This window comes from Aquarana catesbeiana, linkage group LG09 (genome assembly GCF_042186555.1).
Source record: "Aquarana catesbeiana isolate 2022-GZ linkage group LG09, ASM4218655v1, whole genome shotgun sequence".
Lineage (NCBI taxonomy): Eukaryota > Metazoa > Chordata > Amphibia > Anura > Ranidae > Aquarana > Aquarana catesbeiana.
In genome coordinates, this window is record NC_133332.1 from 48,423,726 (window position 1) to 48,449,035 (window position 25,310).

Below are 25,310 nucleotides of genomic sequence, written 5' to 3' on the forward strand. Positions count from 1 at the left end.
TCAGGTTCAGAGGACAAGCCAAAATTTATTGACTTGGACTGATGTTATAGTGAAATCTATAGATAATGTTCTGGTGTGTATTGACATTGAAGCTTGACCCAGCAGAGAAGCAGGGGTGATGCTTGAGGGAGATACCACCGCAAACCTTGGAGGAGCTCAAGGGATTCAGAGTCAGTGAATCAGAGGGTATAGTAAGAGACCAGGAGCTCAGTATTGAAGAACTACAAGGAGCAGTTGCAGTGGAGCTGAAAGAACTGTTACATTTGAGTTAGAAACTGTTAAAAGGACTGTTACCATAGGAGAGAGCATTCCTGCAAGTGCAGATGTGGCTTCTTGCTATGGCCTTTCCCTGAACGGCTGTCCTCCTATTGAAGTCTCAGAGTCTGCCAATTGAGTTTGCAACTATCTAAGGGTGTCCTGGCCCTAACCCTCTTTCCCTTCAAAATATAAAAGCACTGTTAAAGAAATAAAACCTCTTTTACATTCAAGAAGTGTCTAGAGCCTAATGACTTTCACCATCTTTGCATCCACTATGCCTCACAGCCCACCACATATTGAAGGATGTCAGCTATCTTTGGCCTTGGAGGTTCTCATTAGACCAAAAGAGGTAAAAGACTTTGCTACACTGAATACTAGGTTTGCTGTCTGTGATTCCTATGTGAGACCTAGTGCTCGTGTACTCAGCTGGGTATGTCCAAGAGGCTGGGGGTTTTGAGAAGGTTGAGGCCAGCATCAGAAGACCTATCTCAATCAGCGGCACTTTCAGGGGTTGTGCTACATATTTTTTGCTTCACGCTTTGTTACATTTCCTGGAAAATGTGCACACTTACCATGATCCTTGCAAGACACAGCCTTGTCTCGTTGTTTTAATGCCCAGGATGTTCCACTTGTACATGGAAGACAAATAGGCCTGTAAAAAGAAAATCATTTTGAAATGCTTTCATTGCTTATATTCTTTGGCAAAATATGCATATTTCCATAATTTTTTTACAGCGCATTGTAAGAAAATATTTTTCCTTACTTTTTTGCACTTTCAGTGAGTTCAAATTGTTAGTTACATAGTTTTTATGTCACACAGTATTTGCCGTTTTTCAAACGCAATTTTTTGCAGAAAAAACTCACTTTAATGAATAAAAAATAAAAACCACAATATATACCCAATATTTTTTGTAAAATGTGAAAGATGATGTTACGCTTTAACATGTTACGCTTTAAAATTGTGCACACTCATTGAATTACAACAAGCTACGATACTTAAAAATCTCCATGGGCGAAGCTTTCAAATTTTTTACATTTTACAGTGCGAACATCATTTACATATGCGTGAACAACCTACATATGCGTTCACTTCTGTGCGTGAGCACGGAGTGATGGGGTTGCTTTTAAATTTTTTATACTGTCCCTTTCATTTTTTTTTTAAATCACTTTTATTCCTATTACAAGGAATATAAACCTTGTAATAGAAATAAGGATGACAGGTCCTCTTTATGGGGAGATCTGGGATCAAAAAGACCCCAAATCTCTTCTTTACCTTTAAAAGCAAAAAGATGAAAAAAAAAAAAAAAAGTTTGATCTTTTGCTTTTAAAAAAAAAATGTGTATACTTGTGTCATGACGTCGCTCCAGTCCTTCAAGGCCATAAAGGTGATCAGAGACCATCTGTTCGCCTTTGTGACCAGCTGGCCACACCTTCTGATTGTTTTGCGGGTGCGCCGGTAAAAACAGTAAGCCTGAGATACACCGGCGAGTGGCAGGAGGGGGGTTGTCCCCTCCTGCCACTTCTGAAAGCGATCCAGTGCCTAATTAGCTGGAAAGCCAACCGCTGGCTGAAAAAAAAAAAAATACCTCGGTTATGAGTGATAGCTTTAGCTATAACCCTGGCATACTACTTGTAAACCGCAATGTATATATACGTATTGCAGTCAGCAAGTAGTTAAAATAACTTTCAATATGACACTCAATCATAAATTTTAGTGTAAATACAAACAAGGGTAACTAAAAATAACCCTCAGGACGGGTTCACACTTAGCAGGGGTCCGGTGCATCCCTGTTCTCCATTTCAGGGACAAATCGGGCCCAAATTTTTGCCTGAATTCGGACCTGAAACTGAGCCAAAGATGTACCCCTGTGCAATCCGCTCCGCGGCCGCCAGGGAGATGTGTTAACCGGCTCCATTGAGAGTTGGGCACACTCTCCTGTCATGCGAATTGGATCCAATTTGCAGTAGTGTGAACCCAGCCTTAGATGAAGTCAGAAGTGACGAAACACGTTGGCAGGACTTTACGGCACCCGGATGTGACGTCAGACCAGATGTGACGTGGGGAGATACATTCTTCACCAGTTATCATATTCTGGGCACTTCTGACGGTGATATTTTTTGATAGGCATTTTAAAGAATTTTTTTTTTAAGTGCATTTAGCATTTACTGTATTTATCGGCGTATAACACGCACCCCAAGTTTAGGAGGGAATTTTAAGGAAAAAATCTTACATTTAAATGAACATCAATGCAGCCTTATCAGTGTCCATCTGCATGCTTGTCCAGTGTCATTTGCAGCCTTGCAGCCTTGTCAGTGTCATTTGCAGCCTTGTCAGTGTCCACCTGCAGCCTTGTCAGTGTCCACCTGCAGCCTTGACTAGGCTGCAGTTAAACTGCAGTGACATGTCAGTGTCACTGCAGTTTGAAAATGGCACGCCGAGATACACAGAGCTGGTCCTGTGTATCTCGGCTCTTCTCGGATCCTCTTGTAGTCCCGCCCAGTCCCGCCCTATGATGGACATAACACAGGTCCAATGGCGGGACTGTGAGCGGAGCCAAGCGCCGCCCATATACATACATAGCCGAGTGTACTCGGCTAGGCTCGGATAGCTCCGCTCACAGTCACGCCCAGTCCCTGTGTTATGTCCATCATAGGTCGGGACTGGGCGTGACTGAGCGTAACTAGCCGAGAATAGCAGAGTACACTCGGCTATGTATAGCTATCGGCAATGCGCCAAAGAAAAGTGCAAAGCTATATAAAAGATGTGTAAATGAATACAAAATGTGTGTACATACACAGTGTACAGTGAAAAAAGCTGCCACTTAAATAAATACGTAAACTGATCAGAATCCCAAAACTATACCTCTCACACGTGTACAGGCGCTAATATAAATTGTGTAAAATAATAGGTCAGAGCAGCATAATGCCTATAGGAATTGGGCATGGTTACACGGCATTCCATCGCACTGACATTAGATGCCGCTGTCTGAGGAGGACTACACCGATCGGATGGCTGGGCCTTAGAAGGTTGGGTGAGAGATACACCAGTTTACACTTCAGGTCCGCTGTGACCACGGTGCACCGTTGATCACTGATCCTGTTGCTTGCTGTGGATTTTTTTTAAAGGCTTTTATGTTTCAGTTTAAAAGTGAGTGTAACCATTGAAGTGTGTTTGAAGTGATTTTAATAAATCTATCAAAATGGTATCACGCTATGTGGAGCACTTTATTAACTTTTTCACATATGGAGCTGGCTTGATTGGATTCACGGTTCATCACATGCAACCCAGGTGTGGTTCAATTGCTGTTTTGCCGAACACAAGAGTGGGAGGCTATACAATCTGGTGAGTGCGCTCTTCAGAGGGAGTGGTGTCACTATCACGGTGGTGTGGTGGAAGAGTAGAAGATTTTTCACACAAGAAGATTGAAAAACAACTGTTGAACTTATTCATTCATTTCTTGTAATTTATTATTTATAGTGACACTTTTCACTGGGTGTTAAAGAAATTTCTTTTCATGATAAAAATAATATTTTTCATGACACTATTATTATTATTATTTTTATGTATAAGTAGGGGGTCATAGGCATTATGCTGTTCTGACCCATTATTTTACACAATTTATATTAGCGCCGCTATCTCTATCTGTACACGTGTGAGAGGTATAGTTTTGGGATTCTGATCAGTTAATGTATAGCTATCGGCGGCACTCGCTCCTCCGCTCACAATCAGCGGGGGATCGGCAGGGATCGGCGTGTAACACGCACCCACGATTTTCCCCTGATTTTAAGGCGAAAAAGTGCGGGTTATACACCGATAAATATGGTATTTTAATAATTATTTTAAATGGGATTATACTATGTGGGCCACTTTTTCTTCTGAGTCCTAGAAATATATGGAAGAATACAACAAACTGATGGGATTAACTTAAAGGAACAGTGACCATAAAGGGGATAGTTTGAATGCTTTAGTTGCGGATCAGTAAAATGAGAGGCAATAACCTCTGGTGAGTGTGGTGTCTTATGGGGGAGTGGTGAGCACTTTTCACACAGTGGATTGGAAGATTTACCCAACAATTGTGGTGCATGTGAAGGAAGAATATTGACTGTTGCACCGAATAATTTATGAATTTATAAAGATATCACTGATGAATATATAGAATAATTTATGAACATTTTAATATCACAGACATTGGCATTTTATATTGGTTTGCTAGGAGCACCTAGAAGATATTTCAGTGCATTATTGCGCTACCAGAGAGTGTATTTTTAGTTAGTCTTGTTTGTATTTAAAAGTCTTTGGTTTTTTATGGTGGCAGAAAGTGTATTGTTAACAACACATTGATGTAAATATTCTCCAAGGTACAGGGTATTAAGAGTATTTTTTATATACATTTTAGTATGACAAGCATTTTCACACTTGCTATCCCATATTGTTGTTATTGTATCAGGTTTAAAGATTTGCATGTTACACACTAGAGGGAATTCTCTACAAACAAAAAATTATACCTGACTGTTGGAGAAAACTCAATCTTTTCGCTCAATTCGACAAGAGCCAAATCATATTCAAATGATTTTGGAACATTCTTATCTCTTTTGCTGTTGGGGTCATATTTTGGATGGCGGTGGATGTTTTTGACTTTCCGTGTAACTTTTGCTCTGTCGGATGGACCTGAAAAATCCAATAAGAATATGACTATTTTAAGCGGATTTAACAGCCTCAGTATAGCAATGTAGGAGTTACCACTGCTGACTTGTTTGTGAATGTACTGGTTCTGAAGGCCGATATGTTTTGCCTATAATCACTGCTTATTGAACATGCATGCAGCCAGAGAAGCTGAAACACCTGACATACAGAGTTGTAGCCTTGGAGCTTGTAACCTCAAAAATAAGTCAGCAATGGCAGTTCCTACATTCTTGTTCTGACTGGTTTGTTTAAAGCCAAGTACATTGTAAACACGGTAACATTCAAAAGTGCAGAAATAAATGGTTTCTTCCAGAACTCTAAGCAGAAAAGTATGGCCACCAACCACCAATGATAGGGCTATATTCTTCTCACTGACCACTAATGATTGGGCTACATTCCTCCAATTGACCACAAATGATGAGACTACATTTCTACCACTGTCCAGCAATGATGGGGAAACATTTCTCCCACTGACCACCAATGCATGGGCTTCATTCCTCTTGCCAATCTCCAATGATGAGGCAACATTCCTCCCAATTTTTCTTTATTAAAAGTCTTGCAATCAATAAGCATAAAATCACTATATATAATATACATATTTACATAAATGAAAATAAATATAGCAAATCTGCTCTCAAACAAAAAATGATTTTACAGCAAAAAACAAAACTCATCATGAACATGTCATTATTGGGGATAATCTTACTACGACTCACACTACACTAGACATCAAAACTGTGAGGTCAAGAAACAAACCCGCACCCATTATGCATGCAGCCCTTCTTCAAAAAGAAGATACTAACCAACAAAAGCTAAGGGAGTGAAAGAAACAGAAAAAGAAAAGAGCTCCTCACCCAGAGATGGGCAGTTCACCAAAGGCAAGTCTGATATTCCTCCACGCCCTTTTCCAGACTGCCTGAGTCTCCCTGCCCTTCTCAAGACCCTGAATTTTCCCAACCTCACCCAGAATATTGTGCACCACCACCTCAACAGAGAGGACTTTCTTCCGCAGGGTAATCTGGCACCGTGCATTCCATGTGAAGTAACGGACAACTATACTAACTAAAAACAGTGTATCCAAATCAAAATCCCAGCGAGTCGGGAATGCCCCGTACACCCACTCCGCATAACTCATGCGATAGAAAAAGGGGATGCCTAGAGCCCTCCCCACCCTTTTATACACTTCTATGTTAAAGGGACACTGCAGCAAAAAGTGGTCCATAGACTCCACTTTACCAACACACTCCGCTCTAGGACAATCCCGATCATCCACAGGGCGATGCTTCAAGTTCCCTCTGACATGGAGCCTTCCATGGAAAGCAAACCAGGCTTGATCCCTAAACTTCAAGGGGATTCTTTCTAAATTGATTAAACGCAACCCCTCCCTCATTACAGAGCCTGGGCAATCCCTTAAGGCCAGTGACACACTGAAAGCAGAGCTCAAAATCCTCTTCTCCAGAAGCTTCCTAGGGAGGGACTTGATATCCTCCACTGTCACCCGCCACTGGCGAAGTAATTGCAGACACGGGGCAACATAAGCCGGGAGCTTGCCATGTCGGACTCTCAGACTTTTCACTGGCCCGCCATCTTCCCAGCATCGCAGAAAAGGCCTAAAACAAGATTGAAAAATGCCCACCCATCCTGGCGGGTTCTCTGCTAGCATGTTACCAAGATTGTACTTTAAAAAGAGCAGAGAAAAAAAACTATTGGGTTGACCATTCCTAGGCCACCCTCCCGCCTAGACAGGCAAGTTACATTGCGTTTGATCAGGTTCAGCCTACTTCCCCATAACAGTTGGAAAAAACAGCTGTACACCCTTGCATAGAGAGATGCTGGTAAGATACAGACGAAGCTGACATATAAAAAGATTGGGACCAGGTACGTTTTGATCAGGTTTTGTTCCTAATTTTTACAGATAGTCTACTCACTGGAATGGTACCAGCTGATTGGAGAAAAGCCAATGTAGCACCAATATTTAAAAAGGGCCCAAAATACATCCCTGGGAATTACAGACCAGTTAGCCTAACATCAATAGTATGTAAACTCTTGGAGGGGATGATAAGGGACTATATACAAGATTTTAGTAATATGAACGGTATCATTAGCAGTAATCAGCATGGATTCATGAAGAATTGTTCTTGCCAAACCAATCTATTAACCTTCTATGAGGAGGTGAGTTGCCATCTAGATAAAGGAAGGCCCATAGACGTGGTGTATCTGGATTTTGCAAAAGCATTTGACACAGTTCCCCATAAACGTTTACTGTTCAAAATAAGGTCCGTTGGCATGGACCATAGGGTGAGTACATGGATTGAAAACTGGCTACAAGGGCAAGTTCAGAGGGTGGTGATAAATGGGGAGTACTCAGAATGGTCAGGGGTGGGTAGTGGGGTTCCCCAGGGTTCTGTGCTGGGACCAATCCTATTTAATTTGTTCATGGAGGAGGGGATAAACAGTTCAATCTCTGTATTTGCAGACGATACTAAGCTAAGCAGGGCAATAACTTCTCCGCAGGATGTGGAAACCTTGCAAAAAGACCTGAACAAATTAATGGGGTGGGCGACTACATGGCAAATGAGGTTCAATGTAGAAAAATGTAAAATAATGCATTTGGGTGGCAAAAATATGAATGCAATCTATACACTGGGGGGAGAACCTCTGGGGGAATCTAGGATGGAAAAGGACCTGGGGGTCCTAGTAGATGATAGGCTCAGCAATGGCATGCAATGCCAAGCTGCTGCTAACAAAGCAAACAGAATATTGGCATGCATTAAAAGGGGGATCAACACCAGAGATAAAACGATAATTCTCCCACTCTACAAGGCTCTGGTCCGGCCGCACCTGGAGTATGCTGTCCAGTTCTGGGCACCAGTCCTCAGGAGGGATGTACTGGAAATGGAGCGAGTACAAAGAAGGGCAACAAAGCTAATAAAGGGTCTGGAGGATCTTAGTTATGAGGAAAGATTGCGAGCACTGAACTTATTCTCTCTGGAGAAGAGACGCTTGAGAGGGGATATGATTTCAATTTACAAATACTGTACTGGTGACCCCACAATAGGGATAAAACTTTTTCGCAGAAGAGAGTTTAATAAGACTCGTGGCCACTCATTACAATTAGAAGAAAAGAGGTTTAACCTTAAACTATGTAGAGGGTTCTTTACTGTAAGAGCGGCAAGGATGTGGAATTCCCTTCCACAGGCGGTGGTCTCAGCGGGGAGCATTGATAGCTTCAAAAAACTATTAGATAATCACCTGAATGACCGCAACATACAGGGATATACAATGTAATACTGACACATAATCACACACATAGGTTGGACTTGATGGACTTGTGTCTTTTTTCAACCTCACCTACTATGTATGTAACTATGTAACCCTCTCCCTCAAGGAAAGCTTGCTACTTTGGCATTGGCACACACCAACCTGCTTTCCCAATTTCGAAGACCATAATCACCCGGACCAAATTTGATGCCCAACACTTTAATTTCCTGCTGGGGCTCTGGGAAGGCATCCGGAAGTTCGAAGCTTTCACCCTCCTCACCCATTCAGAAAACTTCACTCTTTTCATGGTTGACTTTAGAACCAGAAGCCCCCGTGTACTGCTCTATCATAGAGACCACCTCCTGCGCCTCCTCAGTCCCAGAGACAATAACAGACACATCATCAGCATAGGCCACGACCTTCAAAGGCGGCACACCAGCAATGCCCAAAGGCACCCCACACAAAGATCCACTCTCTAGCCTTCTTATGAAGGGGTCGATTGCGAATACATATAACAGGGGGCTCAGAGGACATCCCTGGCGCACACCAGAGCCAACCTCAAAAGGCCGTCCAACCCAACCATTAACCAGTGGGAAGCTCTCAGCCCCTCTATATAATGTCTTCAGCCAATCTATAAACCTCCCCTGCAGGCCGTATCTACCAAGTAGCAAATACAGGTACTCGTGATTGACTCTATCAAAAGCCTTCGCCTGATCCGATGCCAGCAAGTACTTTCTCCATCCAGCAGCCCTGCATCGTTTCAAAGCCTCCCGGACAGCTAAAACCGCTGAAAAGGTACTTCTACCTTGGACCGAGCAGTGCTGATGACTGGACAACAAATCGCCTGCCACTGACGACAAAAAATAATCTTTGCCAGGATCTTTCTATCAACATTAAGAAGACTGATGGGGTGCCAGTTCTCAATCATCAAGAGGGGTCTTTACCTTTTGACTGGAGAATTACAGCGGATTGCCTCATGGAGGGAGGGAGCGAACCCTCTTCTAGACAGCTGTTGTAAACCTCTGCTAAAAAGGGAGCCAGAATGAACTTAAAACACTTGTAGAATTCAGCTGTCAACCCATCTGGCCTAGGCGATTTTTTGGTAGCCAGCTTCTCTATAGCATGAACTACCTCATCCACTGAAATTGGTTCTGTCAAATCCACCAAAGGCAACGCATCATTTCCCAATCCTGGAGTGGAATCCAGAAAGCTTTCCATCCTGTCCCAACAAAGGTCCTTTCTTCCCAGAAGGTTTGCGTAATATGATCTGAAGATCTCCAGGATCCCTGATCTGGACTTCACCAGGGAACGCGTACTATCCCTCAGGCCTATGACCGTCTTAACTGCTATGCCTTGCTTACAGTTCTGGTAAGGATCAGGCGAGTGATATTTTCCATAATCCCTCTCCAGAACCAAGGAGGTCGTATTGACACTTCCTAAGAAGAAGCTTCACCTCAGAGATCTCCCCTGGATCTCCTCTATACGAGACAAGACGATCAAGCTTCCTCCGCAAATGCTGGTAGGCAATGTACATACCAAGCTGCTTTTTCTTACTTATGGCCTTGAAAAGTCCAATTGCCCTTTGTTTCACAAGCTCCCACCACTCTGACTTGCTGCTGCAAAAGTCCAGAATAGAAACCTGTGACTGAAAAAAATCCTCAAAGGATTGTCTTACCTCTACATTTTCCACGAGAGCCGAATTCAGCTTGCAGGTACCCCTCCCCCTGGGTGGAGTGTCCGAGGCATTTAGAGTCACAGACAGCATACAGTGGTCAGAGAACTCCACCGCCCTCAACTCAGGAGCGGAGAAAGCAGAGTTCTCCTTTAAAAAAAAAAAAAACTATCTATTCTATTCCCTCTCTGAAATGTGAATCCTGTGCTGCCAGGGCAGTACTTAATATGCACATCTACCAGGCCAGCTTGTCTCACCATATCTCTAAGAAAAACGCTATCGTAACCCAGCCTGTCTATGGAGCCTCTCCTGTCTTCAGGCCTAATTATGGTGTTAAAATCACCTCGAAAGACAACCTGCTGGGACATAAAAAGGAAGGGCTTGATCTCTGTGAGGAGGCATTTCCTGCCCCATTTTGACTGCGGTCCATAGATATTGATCAGGCGCAGGTCCTGCCCCCTAACAGAGACGTCTAAGACCATGCATCTCCCCATTTCTACCTCAATTACCAGCCGGCATGTTACCATATCGGTTTTAAAAAGGACCGCAACTCCGCTGCAGGGCTCAGCCGCAAGAGACCAAAAGGAGGGACCGCATCTCCACTCCCTTTTTGCTAGATGGACATCGGCCAAAGTATTGAGCCAGGTCTCTTGCAAAAATAAAATCTCGGCATCAAACTCGCTATGCAAAAATAAGGCAATATCACGAGCTCTTGCAGATTTAATGCTGGCGACATTAATGGTCACCACTGATAAGGTTGGAAATAATAGGTTGGAGTTCTACTTAAGTTGTTTTTCATTTTATGTATAATGTGTGCGTGTCAGTTGTAAGACGTAGCTTAAGTTTTTCCAGATGTGTCCAGCGTCATGTATGTTGAAATTATACTGCTTGTTACCTTATATGGAAATTTGCTGAAATATGCGATCCTGTAACCAGTCTATAAAAAGCCCCAATAAAGAGCCGACAGGTTCAGTTGATAGTACGGGACCTTTAAGGCTCGGAGCTGATATACAGAAACTTTCTGATTCTGTGTCTTACTTCATTAATAGAGCTAAATTTGGCAAAGCAATATAAACTAGAAGCAGTTAAGTTGAAAACTGCACTTATCAATTCTGGCGCCCGGAAGTAGGGACACACCAATGATACTTCAAGAGGTGGATGAATTAGACTGACGGAACAAAAGGACAGGCATTCCGGGAACCACAGATTGAAAACCTGGCCAGGTAAGAAAAAGCTTTATTTTTCTTATATTCTGTGCTCCCCTGATTTGTGCCTATCCGTTCTGTCAGTTATGGTTCTCCTGGTTTTAAAACACCAGCCTCTGTAGTGGTGAGTCTAGAATTACTGCATATTGTGGTTTATATTGCTGGAATTAACTGTTGTTTGTTTTCTGTCTGTCTTGTTGAGAAAGTGAATGAGCCTTGCCTAGGTTGGTATGAATTGAAAGAATATCATCCCAATGAGCAGTGGAATGCGCCCTTACCTCGCAAGAGGACTTTGGGGGTCTGTCGCTTAAGTTTGATATTCAATTTAATTCATAAACCATAGACGGTTTGAAAGTATAAGCCCTGTCTGCTCCATAAAGCAGGGATAAGAGTGTATGAGAGGGATCCCAGATACAGGGGGAATGAGGTCTCCATAAAGCCCGGAGATCTAGTCGGATACCTGGTCACTTAAAGGAATGCTTGTATATGTTGTAGCTGTCAGTCTGGTCATAATATTTGTCAGTTGGCTAGCATATAAAGTAATTCGATTTCAGAAATCTCATCCTGGAGAGGTTTTTAGTATTCTGGCACCCTAGGAGGAAAAGGCAACGAGGAACTAGTGTAGCTTTTTTAGTATTTTGTATTGTACACTAAGTGTCCCACACGCTACCTAGGCACGGACTGTCAGAATGGGCCAGCAGAACACGAAACCCCGTCAGGGAATTGTGGTGCATTATACGGTGCCACAGATAATTAAAAACATCTATGGGAAAGATGAAGCGCGGGACTTAAAGGATGTCCTTCGGAAATTTAAGGTGAAAGGAGCAGCGGGTTTAGACCCGGATGTATGGAGTGAAATAAAAAGGGACAGACAAGGAGAGGTGTTAGAGAAGCAATGGATGCGTCAGGTTCAATGCTTAATTAAGGTCTCAAATAGAGCGAAAGAAGAGGGGTGGAAATATAATCCAGATTGTGATGGTTGGGATATGAAAGATAGAAGAACAAAAAATGTTGAAATTTTAAATAATCTTAGTTCAACCATCCCACCCCCATACACTGACATAGAGCAAAATTCGCATAAGCCAGGGTTATATCCTGTACTTGAGGGGAGAGGATGGGTTTGTCAGGTTTGTGGAACACAGAATCCAGAATGGGCAATAGAATGTGTGCATTGTGGGGCACAAAAACCTCATTCAGAAACTGTAGCCCCCGTACGCACTGATACACGCATTGTACAGGTAAATAATCCAGAATTTGGACAAGTAGCCCATCCAAACGCCCCACCTACTATTACTCGTAGGATGCAAATAAGGACTTGGAAGCCTTGGTCAGCAGACACTCTTATGGCATTAATACAGAGCGCCCCAGACCCGGTAGCAAAGCCAGCTGCTTTCTGTAGATTTGTGACACAGTTAATGAATACACATGAAGCAACCTGGCAGGATGGGGAGGATTTATGCAGACATAAAATGACTCTGACCCTGTTTAACCAGTTTATGACTGAAATAGGTCCGCACCGACCTGCAGACCGAGCTGACGGGGATGGCAATCTAGAGGCAGGACATGTCAGACACATAGACTCAAGGGCCCCTTTTATTGTTAGATTAGAAGCTTTCTGTCAGGCAAAACAACAGGAGAGGGGGGGTCAATATCACCCATGAAACAAATGCCAGGACAGACTGTATCAGAATTTTACTTATCTATGGAAAGTATGATGGCAGATGAGGGATTGGATTTGGCTCTGCCAGTCACGATCCGAGCCTTCAATAGACAGTTTATGGAAGGATTAAATCCACAGATAAGTGAAAGACTGAAAGCCTGCACACCAGAGTGGAGGGCAATTAGAGATAGAGGGTCGTTGTTACAGAAGGCACAAGGCATAGAGGCGGACTTAGCAGAAACCAAAGGGAGGAAACATCATGCAATCAATGCGATTGTGGGTCCCCAAGAGCAAGGTAGAGGTTCCTCTCGCAAACCCCTTACCTGTTACTACTGTAACAAGATTGGTCACATCAGACGCCACTGCAGGAAAAGAATAAGGGATGAAGGAGATGAAGGTGTTGATTCTCCAGTTAATCAGAGAAGAAACCAGCCCAGGGGCAACAACAATAATGGTGACATAAGGCGACAGGGAGATGATCCACGGGCATGACTCGCCCCGGTTTTAGAAAGATCCAAAACAAAGATGCTTAAGACCACTATAACGGTTGGTAATAAGAAAATTTCTTGTTTAGTTGACACAGCAGCTTCACGCTCGTTACTTTCTGATTCTGAACTACTCCCTGAGCAAGAATCACCTGACACTATATTGATAACTGGATATGATGGCATTTTAGCCGACGCCCCGCTGACAAAACCTCTAAAAGTTAAAATAGGGAACCACATGTTCCTTTCACGTTTTCTGGTATCTAGAGGAGCCCCCACTAATTTGCTAGGAGCTGACATTTTGCAGAAAATAGGAGCTAACATTACCTTTCACCCAGATGGTACTGTCACCTTAGCTATAGGGGATAATCAAGAACACATGGAGATGTGTAACCTGATACAATACCTGGAGGAGGAATCGGAACTGTCCGGTCCATCTCCTCCAGATTTGGATCAGATCTTGTCATCCCTTCCGGAAGAACTATGGGAGAAACATCCAGCTGATGTTGGACTTTTGCCCATACCTCCGGTTACCCTACAGCTGATTCCAGGAGCAGTGCTTCCCCAACAAAAACAGTATCCACTCAGTGCACCCCAAGAGGCGGCCATAGAAATGCAGGTCCAATCCTTGTTAAAAAGTGGAGCTCTAAAAGAGGTAAAATCACCGGCGAATACTCCTTTGTATCCGGTTAAAAAGAAAACAGTAGCCGGTAGTCCGGTTAAGTACAGAATGGTCCAAGACCTCAGAGCAGTCAACAAAATACTAGCCCCGATGACACCTTTAGTACCCAATCCACATACGTTACTGTCACAAATACCATCAACCAGTATGTACTTTACGGTTATAGATTTGGCCAACGCTTTCTTTTCCGTCCCGCTTGCGGAAGAATGCCAACCGTGGTTTGCATTTTCCCTCAAAAATCGACAACTAACCTGGACACGCCTACCTCAGGGTATGGCGCATTCACCTACCTTGTATTCGCAAGCATTGCAAACGGTGTTGGGAGAATGGGTACCACCAGATTCCTGTGTGTTGTTACAATATGTGGATGATTTATTGTTATGCTGCCCGGACAAGGAAACTTGTTTGGCTACCACCCTTAATTTGTTGCGATTTTTGGCAGAAAAAGGTTGCAAGGTTAATAAGAAAAAGTTGCAAGTGTGTCAGAAAAAAGTTATCTTTTTGGGACATTGTATATCACAGGGTACAAGACATCTCACGGAGGAGAGGGTTCAAGTGATAAAGGGAATGTTACCCCCACGGAATTTCAAACAATTGCGTATGTTTTTAGGTATTGTGTCATATTGTAGACAATGGATACCACACGCTAGCGCTTTGATGCAGCCATTATACGATTGTTTGAAAATTGTACCGTATATGCTTACAGAAGTAGCTTATGAGTCGTTTGTCACTTTGAAAAGGTTATTGATTTCTGCCCCGGCTATTGGTATTCCAGATTACACCAAGACATTTCATTTGTACATTGCTGAAATCACTGGACACGCCACAGGTGTTTTGACACAGGCACATGTAAAACAAAGACCCGTTGCTTACTTTTCAGCAGCATGAGATCCAGTGTCCAGAGGTTCACCGTCCTGTGTACGGGCGGTAGCAGCGGTGTCGATAATCCTAGAAAAGTCATCAGAGATTGTTCTAGACAATCCAGTTGTAGTGCACACCACACATGACATACATGCAATCTTGTCTCAAGTACAGCCCAAACACATTTCCATGGCTAGGCAATTAAGGTTACAGTGTACTTTACTCTTACCTCCAAATGTTACTTTTCAGCGCTGTACAACCTTAAATTTGGCCACCTTTTTGCCTCTTCAGTCACCAGATTTGGCAAGGGGGAATAATAGTGCTAATAAGGAAGGAGATGAGGACACTGACACTCTTCTGTTTAAAGAGATAGATGAGCACGATTGTTTTCAGCTCATGGAACAGGAGACAATGGGATTCCCACATGTTACAGATATACCAATCTTAAATGCTGAGCACACTTTGTACATAGATGGTAGCAGGTTTGCTGATGACAAGGGTAAATATCACACAGGGTATGCCGTAGTGACTGATACACAGGTGATTGACGCACAGCCCTTACCAGCCCACATGTCAGCACAAGAAGCAGAATTAAAAGCTTTAGAACAAGCCCTAGAATACTTAAAAGGACGAGAAGGGAATATTTACACTGACTCTGCCTACGTTTATGGCGTAGCGCACGATTATGGCCATATATGGAAGGCTAGAGGTTATCTGACAGCAGCAGGTACACCTGTAAAACATGGAGAAGGGATTAAGAGAGTCCTGAACAATCTTCAAAAGGTTAAACGAGTGGCCATTATGAAGATAGCGGCACACACGAGCGCAAAAACAATTGAGGCAAAAGAAAATGCATTTGCAGATTTGACTGCAAAACAGGCAGCTCTAGGGGAAGGAAGCCCTGAGACCTTAGCAGCGGTAGAGGTGAGTATCCCAGAACCAACATGGCAGCAGCTGAGTAAATTACAGGAGCAAGCAGGGGAGAGCGAGAAAGATAAGTGAGTCAGAATGGGAGCAGCACCAGACCTTGACAATGTATGGAGGGAAGGAGGCAAAGTATGCCTGCCTGCCTCTCTGTACTCAGCAATGGCAGCGGCAGTTCACCTACCCACACACGTCAGTTCCAATTCCATGTATAGGATTGTGAACCAAGGATGGCTCGCCCCTGGATTCAGTAGTACTGCAAGAAACTACTGTGCAGCCTGCCAAATCTGTCTCCTGAATAACCCAGGACAGAGAGTAAAAACCCCACGGAAACACCAGGTTCGGGCCCAATACCCCTTCCAGAGACTGCAAATTGACTACATACAAATGCCTAAGAGCGGCCCCTTTGAATTTGTCCTCGTGTGTATCCATTTATTCTCAGGTTGGCCCGAAAGCTATCCAGTAAAATCAGCCACAGCAAAAGCCACAGCCAAGAAACTGATCACTGAGTTAATACCTAGGTTTGGTCTTCCTGAAACTATAGAATCAGATAGGGGGACACACTTTACAGGAGAAATCATGCAGAATGTGATGACCATGTTAGGGGTTCAACAAAGTTTCCACACCCCTTATCATCCACAGAGTTCAGGATCAGTGGAAAGAGTAAATGGGACAATAAAGTTGAAAATACAAAAAGCCATGCAAGAGTTAAACAAGCCATGGCCAGAATTCCTGCCTTTGGCTTTGTTCTCTATAAGATACACTCCAACAGGGAAAACAGGATTATCCCCATATGAAATACTTTTTGGGAATGCACCTAGATTAGGTCTATACTTTCCACAGAGTATGCAATTGCAATGTGATAGTTTGACTGCATATGTGATACAATTACAACAACGTCTAACTAAGATCCACAAAAGTGTGTATTCTTCTCTTCCAGACCCTAACTCAATAGCAGGTACACATACACTGCTACCAGGAGATTATGTATATGTTAAGAAACACACAAGAAAGACATTGGAACCTAGATTTGAAGGTCCTTATCAAGTGCTTTTGACCACAGCCACTTCAGTGAAATTGGAAGGAAAAGCAGCCTGGATCCACGCATCACACTGCAAAAAGAGTCTTGAACCGAGAGAAACAGAATGAAGATCCTTCTAACAATGATAATAATGCTTGAATGTTTTCAAATGTTTGTTTATACATGGACTCCGGGTATCAATGTAACAGTTCATGAAAATAGTACTGATCTTAGATGGGTAAATCAGGATAAGAGTATAACACAATATCCTTACTACGAATGGTATACGGTAGGAAATTTCACGGTGTCAGGACAGGAGGGTCCTTTTTATATGATGCAGAATATGGAATCACCAGTAGTGTGGATAAAAGCTAAATCACAAGCACAAGTAAACATAACTTTCCATTGGAGGGACAATTTAACATGGCCCTTTAATAACACACCACATAAATGTCATAAGTTAGGTCCATCTGAAACATGGAGAGAAGTAAAAGACAAATTACTACAGTTACTTAGAACTCCGAATTCAAAAGAATACGAGATAGCACAGAAGGGAAAAGGTCCTAGACCAGCAAGGGGAAGTGGGCAATTCAATCTAATAGGTCCTCTTAGTACCAATCAATCTGCAACTTATATTTGTACAGCATGGTATTTTGTACCAGTAAGGAAATGGGAAAACACAACAGGAGGATATATACAATGGCAACATTATGGTTTCAATATAAAAATAGAAGACGCTCTACCCACCATCTTCGAATCCTCTGTATTAACTCCTATTCCTAGATCTTGCATAAATGTTTCGGTATCACAACAGAAAACAAAAATCAAATTTAATGTAACTTTTCCCCAGCTACCAGAATGTAGGTATCGCAGAGAATGGTATGATACAGTTCTGGGAGCTGCAGGAACTGGAATGGGAATAATGAATGGGATACAGATGGAAATGATACAAAATAAGTGGAACCGTGCAGGAAGTCACATAGCTGATAGTTTAATAATTACAAGCAAATGGTTACCTACAACATTCGAAACACAAATTAGCCAGGTACAATTAACTAAATATCTCAATATTATGGTTAATCACACAGCACTAGCCAGTCTGGAGTTGTGGAAAGAAAATCAGGAGTTTATAAACATTACTCAATGTGCTTTTTCTACACTATCTTATCACATTCAAATTAATAGAGCTCGAGATGAGCTACGATTAGGGAATTATCGCACTTGGATGAACTATTTCAAGGGTTTAAATTTAGAAAGTACATGGTTTGAAGTACCAGGAAAAGAAGTTGAATGTGAGGAAAGATGGTGTGCTGGAAGGTTTGATGTATACAAAGTGGAGGAGGTTCAGGTAATGTGTAAGTTAATAGTGATGCCACTCCTGATAGGAAAGGATCTACCTGAATGTTGGTATCCTGAGATTTATGGACACTATGTAGATACACAAAACATGACTCATGATCTAAGTTTATGTGCTAAAACTAATAAGGGAATAGTCTGTGGAAGAAGTTCTCCAGTCTATGAACCTTGCTTATTGAAACATCAATCTAACATATGTAAGTTTCAGAGATTACCAGCAGGTGTAGGAAACAGATTTATGGAGATAGGACCACAACATATTTGTTTAGTCACAAATGATCAGGAAACTATGGAAAGTTTAAATAAAACGGCCCCTTTTTCAGGATGCGTAAAGAATGTTAAAATGCTTAAATGGCAAAATGACACTTTCCTTTTTGAACCAGATGCACATAGAATATTTAATCTAGAATGGACGGTAGATAATCTTACTGATACTACTCCTTTTATAATATCATTAGAGCCCTTACAGCAAATCTTAAATGAGTCCGAAATACTTAGAAAACACATAGAGACACAAGAACATACCCTTCAAAATAATCTAATATCTGCGGTTATAGATAAAGGGAAATTAATACATTTATCCTCACAAATAAGAGATGAAACAACACATCATTGGTATGATGTATTTGCTGGATGGTCACCCACTGCTACGGCAATTTTTAATTGGATGCTCAATCCGATACTTATTCTAATTTTAGTTTTTGTACTGCTTACCGTGATAAACTGTTGCTTATATAGGAAGATTAAGGCACGAACAGATAGAATGGAAAGAGAAAGGTATTAGGAACTCTAATGACAAAAAGGGTAACTTGACATCACCCCTTTTCTATTCTCTTTGCTTATAAGATGCAGGTATGGATTTGAGGGATGAGGGTAAATAAAGAAGACTTATCCTCCTCTGACAACCCGCGGTCAGGGATAGCACTCTTTGAAGTATCGGCTGTTCACTTGTTTGCAAGGACCCAGAATCGGGGAGGGGATGATGTCAAAGGGGGAAATTGATAAGGTTGGAAATAATAGGTTGGAGTTCTACTTAAGTTGTTTTTCATTTTATGTATAATGTGTGCGTGTCAGTTGTAAGACGTAGCTTAAGTTTTTCCAGATGTGTCCAGCGTCATGTATGTTGAAATTATACTGCTTGTTACCTTATATGGAAATTTGCTGAAATATGCGATCCTGTAACCAGTCTATAAAAAGCCCCAATAAAGAGCCGACAGGTTCAGTTGATAGTACGGGACCTTTAAAGCTCGGAGCTGATATACAGAAACTTTCTGATTCTGTGTCTTACTTCTTTAATAGAGCTAAATTTGGCAAAGCAATATAAACTAGAAGCAGTTAAGTTGAAAACTGCACTTATCACCACCTTTATCGGAGTGGGAACTGCCATCAGGATGATTGGGGTAGTCGTTTCTTAACCTTTACCACACTCTCATCACCAGAAACAGCTATCTTCAGACTACGTGACTCCCCCTCATCCACGGATGATAAAGGGAAAGATATATCAGACCTATCATCACCTGCCAAAACTGAAAAGGTATTACCAAGAGGAACCCCTCCTGGGTCTGACTCTGGGGAAGAAAAGACCACTTTACTTGTCTTCCTCTTCTTTTTCTTCCTCCTAAACTTCTCCCACCCCTCATCATCCGAATCCCCCTCAACAGAGGGTGAGGCATGAGATGTGGACACCTTTCCCTTAACCCCTCCCCCATCCAACACCCCCACACTCCCCTGACCACGTTTGCGCTGTCGAGGGAGAGGGACTGGAGGCAGAGAGGGAAGATCCGCTAAACCTGCCCCCCCAGCAACTTCTGCTAGTCTGGAGGATCTACGTACAGTAGGTTTAGGGACCACCACATGGGGGACAGACTCAGGGACCACATTACTAGCGGAAAAAGAATCCGAAACAACAGATGTAACAGACACAAGAGGGACAGACTCAGGGACCACATTACTAGGGGAAACAGAATCTGGAACAAATGTAACAGACACAGGAGGGGCAATAACAGTTTCCTCCCTAACTTTAGCGGCCTCATCCTCTTTATCGAGCCTCTGTAGTTCAGCTGCCAATCCTGGCAAGTTATGTAATGCCTCCGGGCACTGACTATAAGGATGACCGAGCTTTTGGCACAAATTACACCGACTTTTGGTACAATCCTTAGCCAAATGGCCCAAATCCTGGCATAGTGAGCATTTCTTACGGGTACAGGTAGATGCAAAATGGCCTTTGTCACCACATTTATTACAAACTTTAGGCTGACCTTTATTGCAATATTACATATGAAAATGTACTACTGTATGACTATTACCTTTCATTTGTTTTTGATTCACCATCATACCTCCTCCCCACATGTCAATGTTTATTAATGTTTATTCATATATTCTGTAACATGAATATCCTTTATTTTTTTTGTAATCTAATCTTCCAAATAAAACTTTTGTAAACAAAAAAAAAATGGTCAGCCTATCCCTCCCCAAAAAGGCTGAGCAGGGCAGGTGTTGAACTACATTGCCCAGCATGCCCAATTTTAGTGAGACTGTCCAGGCCCCTGTCCATATCCCATGCTCATCGAGAACCTTCCGCAGTGGCGCGAGGACCTCACCATATCGGCGTAGCCATACTATCAAATCAGCCTCTGGTATGGATTGATTGTGCACCAAGATCGTCACCGACTTTATCAGAGGCTGCCTGGAAATCACTTTTGGCACCAAACCACTCCACTGCGGAAGGCCCTTGCACCTCCTATACCTCTCCCAAAATAAATTCAGACCCTCAGGCTTTACAAAGGACAAATCAAATTCATAACTCCCGACTGGGCAAATCAAAGCAAATATATCCAAGGCTTTAAACCCCATTTCTAAAACCAACTCAGCCACCCCCCCACCCCCTTACTGGTGGGGCCCCCTCCCCCTCCCACTTCAACTGAACCACATTCCTTCTCCTGTACCCACCAACCATCCCACCACCTAACCTCCCCAAATTGTGACCACTAATATTTACAAAATTCCCTCCACCCTCCTTGGTGCGACTCCCCAGAACAGACGCATAACTGCCCACATTTCTCCCAGCAGAAAAAACATTTGTGTGTTTTGAACCATCTAACACATTTCTAGCAGATATCGATTGTACAGATTTGGTCTGAACAATCGATGAGTCCTTCCTCTGCTGAGCAGGGGGAGGAATGTCATTTTTATTTTTCCCAGCAATATTGACCCCTTCACCACCACATCCATTGCTTTATCAATATTATTGCTGTCATTATTTTCTGTCACATTCATAGTTCCTGCCGTGTCCTCATTCACTGCTGTCCCCATACACACATCACCTCCAGGCAGACTCTTCTCCTCCATCAAGACAGGACTATCAGCTGAACAGAGTGAAGGTTGTTTTAATACAGCAACAGGTGGATCATTACAGGAGACTTCCATGGCTGTCTCCACTGCACTGTGCTGATCCCCTCCCCCACCTGCATCAATCAGCCCAGGTGAAGGTGAAACAGTCTCTTTGGAGCTGGCAGCCATCTTGTTTGTAGAACTACAGGTCTCAGCAGTAGCAGCAAAATCCATGTCCGGGATGTTTGATGCAGATCCATCCGCATTACTCTGGTGAGCTGATAAACCTCTGCCAGGGGTTTTCCCTCCATGTCTGCAGAGGGTTTCTATGTAGCAGAAACTCCAACAGGCAGCTGTTTGCAGAGCTCCTTTTCTCTCTGTTCCACAGCCGGGACACCATCCATTACAGCCGGGACACCATCCACTACAGCCGGGACACCATCCACTACAGCCGGGACACCATCCACTACAGCCGGGACACCATCCACTACAGCCAGTGGGGCAGACATGTTGGAAGGAGGCAGCACAGTGCACTGGGATTTCTCCACCAGTGCTGGCTCTGCCAGTCTGTAACCCCTCTGCTCATCCTCAGGGACTTCCGATGGTTCACCAACAGACCTGTCTGCCCTTAGGGGTGACTCCATCTGCTTGATGAACTTTAGGGTGCCATATTCACTCTCAACCCCCTGGCTGGCTTCCGCTGGCGATTCCCCAGCCTGACATGGGGGGAGAGGTGCAGAGGCAGATGAAGCCGGGTTGTCTGTTACCTGCAGCTGCGGATCCACAGAACTCACTGATGTCTGGCTGACAAATCTTCTTTCATTTTTAAACTTTTCTGCAAAAGCTCCACTTTTATCTTTCAATTTCTCCAAAAATAAACATTGTTTCTTTACCTTCTCCTCCATTAGTTGTAACTCTGGCTTCATGGCCAAACGATGCTTATTCTAGGCCTGGAAATACTTGGCCCTGAAGTTTTTATGTTCAGCTTTTAAACATTTAAGTTTCTCCTCAGCTCTTCCATTTGCTCAGAAGCGATCAATGATCTTCTGTCTGTAGACATCCACATTCTCACCAGGGCCTGGACCCACAGTCAGATCCTCCACCTCCTCCTCACTAGGCCCCGTATCATCAGGGGAATCCCTCCCAGGGCTTCCCCCAGGACCAGGCATTATTCCTGGGCCAAGCTAGCAGGCAAGGCCCAGGCTTGAAAAAAGGCTGGTTCTCACAGAGAGCTCTTTGGGTGTGTCCTCCTCCTTCCCACTGATCACCAATGATGGGCCATTATATTGTGACCACTGTCCACCACTGACGGGGCTTCCTCCCACTGACCACCAATGAGGGTGCACCATTTCTTACACTGACTACTGATTATGGAGCATTTATTACTCCTACTGACCACTGACACAGAGGCATTTAGTACTCCAACTGACCACTGACACAAGAACATTTATTACTTCTATTGACGACTGACACTGAGGCATTTATTACTTCCACTGACCACTAATGTCAGGGAATTTACAGTTGTGCTCATAAGTTTACATACCCTGGCAGAATGTATGATTTCTTGGCCATTATACTGAGAATATAAATGATAACACAAAAACTTTTCTTTCACTCATGGTTAGTGCTTGGCTGAAGCCATTTATTATCAATCAACTGTGTTTACTCTTCTTAAATCATAATGGCAACAGAAACTACCCAAATGACCCTGATCAAAAGTTTACATACTGTACCCCAGTTCTCAATACTGTGTATTGCCCCCTTTAACATCAATGACAGCTTGAGGTCTTTTGTATTATTGTGGATGAGGCTCTTTATCTTCTCAGAGGGTAAAGCTGCCCATTCCTCTTGGCAAAAAGCCTCCAGTTCCTGTAAATTCTTGCTCTGTCTTGCATGAACTGCACGTTTGAGATCTCCCCAGAGTGGCTCAATGATATTAAGATCAGGAGACTGAGATGGCCACTCCAGAACCTTCACTTTATTCTGCTGTAGCCAATGACAGGTCAGCTTGGCCTTGTGTTTTGGATCAATGTCATGTTGGAATGTTCAAGTGCATCCCATGCGCAGCTTCCTGGCTGATGAAAGCAAATGTTCCTCCAGTATTTTTTGATAACATACTGCATTCATCTTGCCAACAATTTTGGCCAAATTGCCTGTGCCTTTGTAGCTCTCACATCCCCAAAACATCAGCGATCCACCTCCGTACCTTTCATCATAGGCCTTGTTATCTCCTCTCCAAATGTAGCATTTACGGTTGTGGCCAAAAACTCAATTTTGGTCTCATCACTCCAAATGACTTTGTGCCAGAAGGTTTGAGGCTTGTCTCTGTGCTGTTTGGCGTATTGTAAGTGGGATACTTTGTGGCATTTGCACAGTAATGGCTTTGTCAGAAACCATAAAATCAGGCCAGAGAAGTACAGAAGTACAGTTAAATCACATTTGTTTAATAAAAAAGGAAAAAGAACTAACATGTGCATTCGTTTTCGTCCGAATGCATTTTCGTCCGAATTTCAGGTATTTCATTATCGTTTTAACAAACGATAACAAAAGTGCATAATCCGAAAAACGAAAGATCCGACATAAACAAATGCTTTATTTTCGTTTTCGCTGCTACAACAGTTTGATATAGATAGGAGATTCGACATGATGCTGACAATAACAATCTGTGTCCATCAAACCTGTGGTTGAATGTGCTTAACCTTAACTCTATTAGTCCAAGATTATTCTACATAGAGAGAAAAGATTTGACGTAGGGGAGAAAAGATCGCTGCCGGAATTGGGTGGGGGAAGTAAAATAAAAATAATGATGATGATGAATGTTATTGGCTGATTGTAACCAAAGAGGAGGAGCAGTAAAATAGCTAGAACTAAGTACACACGTACTTTGGCTTAAGGTGTCTGTTGAAAGTTCTAAGAAGATTCGACGAAGCTGGTAAACTATACGGCGTCGTACAGTTTAGCTGCTCCGTCGAATCTTCTTTGAACATTCGACAGACACCATAAGCCTTCAATGAAAAGATTCGACCTCAATTAATTAGGATTTTCGGACGAATGCAATTTTTAACGAAAAACGAAATGAATAAAAACGAATTTCGGGAGTAACTAAATAAATTTATTTTTCGGACGAAAACGAAATTCCAAAACGAAATATTTCAGTGTGCACATGTCTACAAAACATAGCCAAATTTCAGTAACCAGAACAGATAGTCAGCCAAGCCAGAGGTCAGGGATCAATGTAGTGGAACAGCAAGCAGGATCTTGAGTCAGAAGGAATGTCAGCAAAGCAAGTCTTGAACAGGATCGCAGGAGATAGTTTCTGTGATGTTGACCAAGGAGAAGGCAGAGATCCTCTGGACTGGACGGCTTAAGTAGGCAGGACTGACGAGCAGGATATCATCAACAGTTGAGTAACTGTGAAGAGATTGGAGCTTGCAATTAGCCAACAGCTGAGTGGCCAGCTCAGAGAAGGAAGGGCTGAGCCCAGCCCTGACAGTACCCCCTCCTCAACAACCCCTCCCCCTCGGAGGACAACCAGGCTTGAGGGGAAAACGTCTATGGAAATCACGGAGGAGGACAGGGGCATGTACATCCGAGGATGAGACCCAAGAGCGTTCCTCCAGACCGTACCCTTTCCAATGCACCAGGTACTGTATGCGCCCACAGAATCTACGGGAGTCAACAATGGACTGTACTTCATACTCCTCATGGTTCTCAACATGTACAGGGTGAGGACGTGGCACCATGGTGGTAAAGCGGTTGCAGACCAAAGGTTTTAATAAGGAGACATGAAATAGATTCGAAATACGCATATTAGGAGGAAGATCTAATGCGTAAGCCACTGGGTTAATCCTGCAAAGAACACGGAAAGGCCCAATAAACCGAGGTGTGAACTTCAGTGAGGGAACACGAAG

General features: G+C 43.1%; 1 protein-coding gene across 2 annotated transcripts in view; it reads right to left on the reverse strand.

Moving 5' to 3' along the window:
* LOC141107598 (complement factor B-like) overlaps nucleotides 1-25,310 on the reverse strand; it is a 190,012-nt gene that overhangs the window by 42,445 nt on the left and 122,257 nt on the right. Inside the window, exons 13-15 of one of the 2 annotated variants that reach the window (XM_073598448.1) lie at nucleotides 14,781-14,855; nucleotides 4,765-4,927; nucleotides 831-910 (exon numbers count right to left, since the gene is read on the reverse strand). In XM_073598448.1, the coding sequence (XP_073454549.1) occupies nucleotides 831-910; nucleotides 4,765-4,927; nucleotides 14,781-14,855 (318 nt within the window). The remainder of the gene's footprint in view (nucleotides 1-830; nucleotides 911-4,764; nucleotides 4,928-14,780; nucleotides 14,856-25,310) is intronic. The other variant, XM_073598449.1, reaches the window with a different exon arrangement.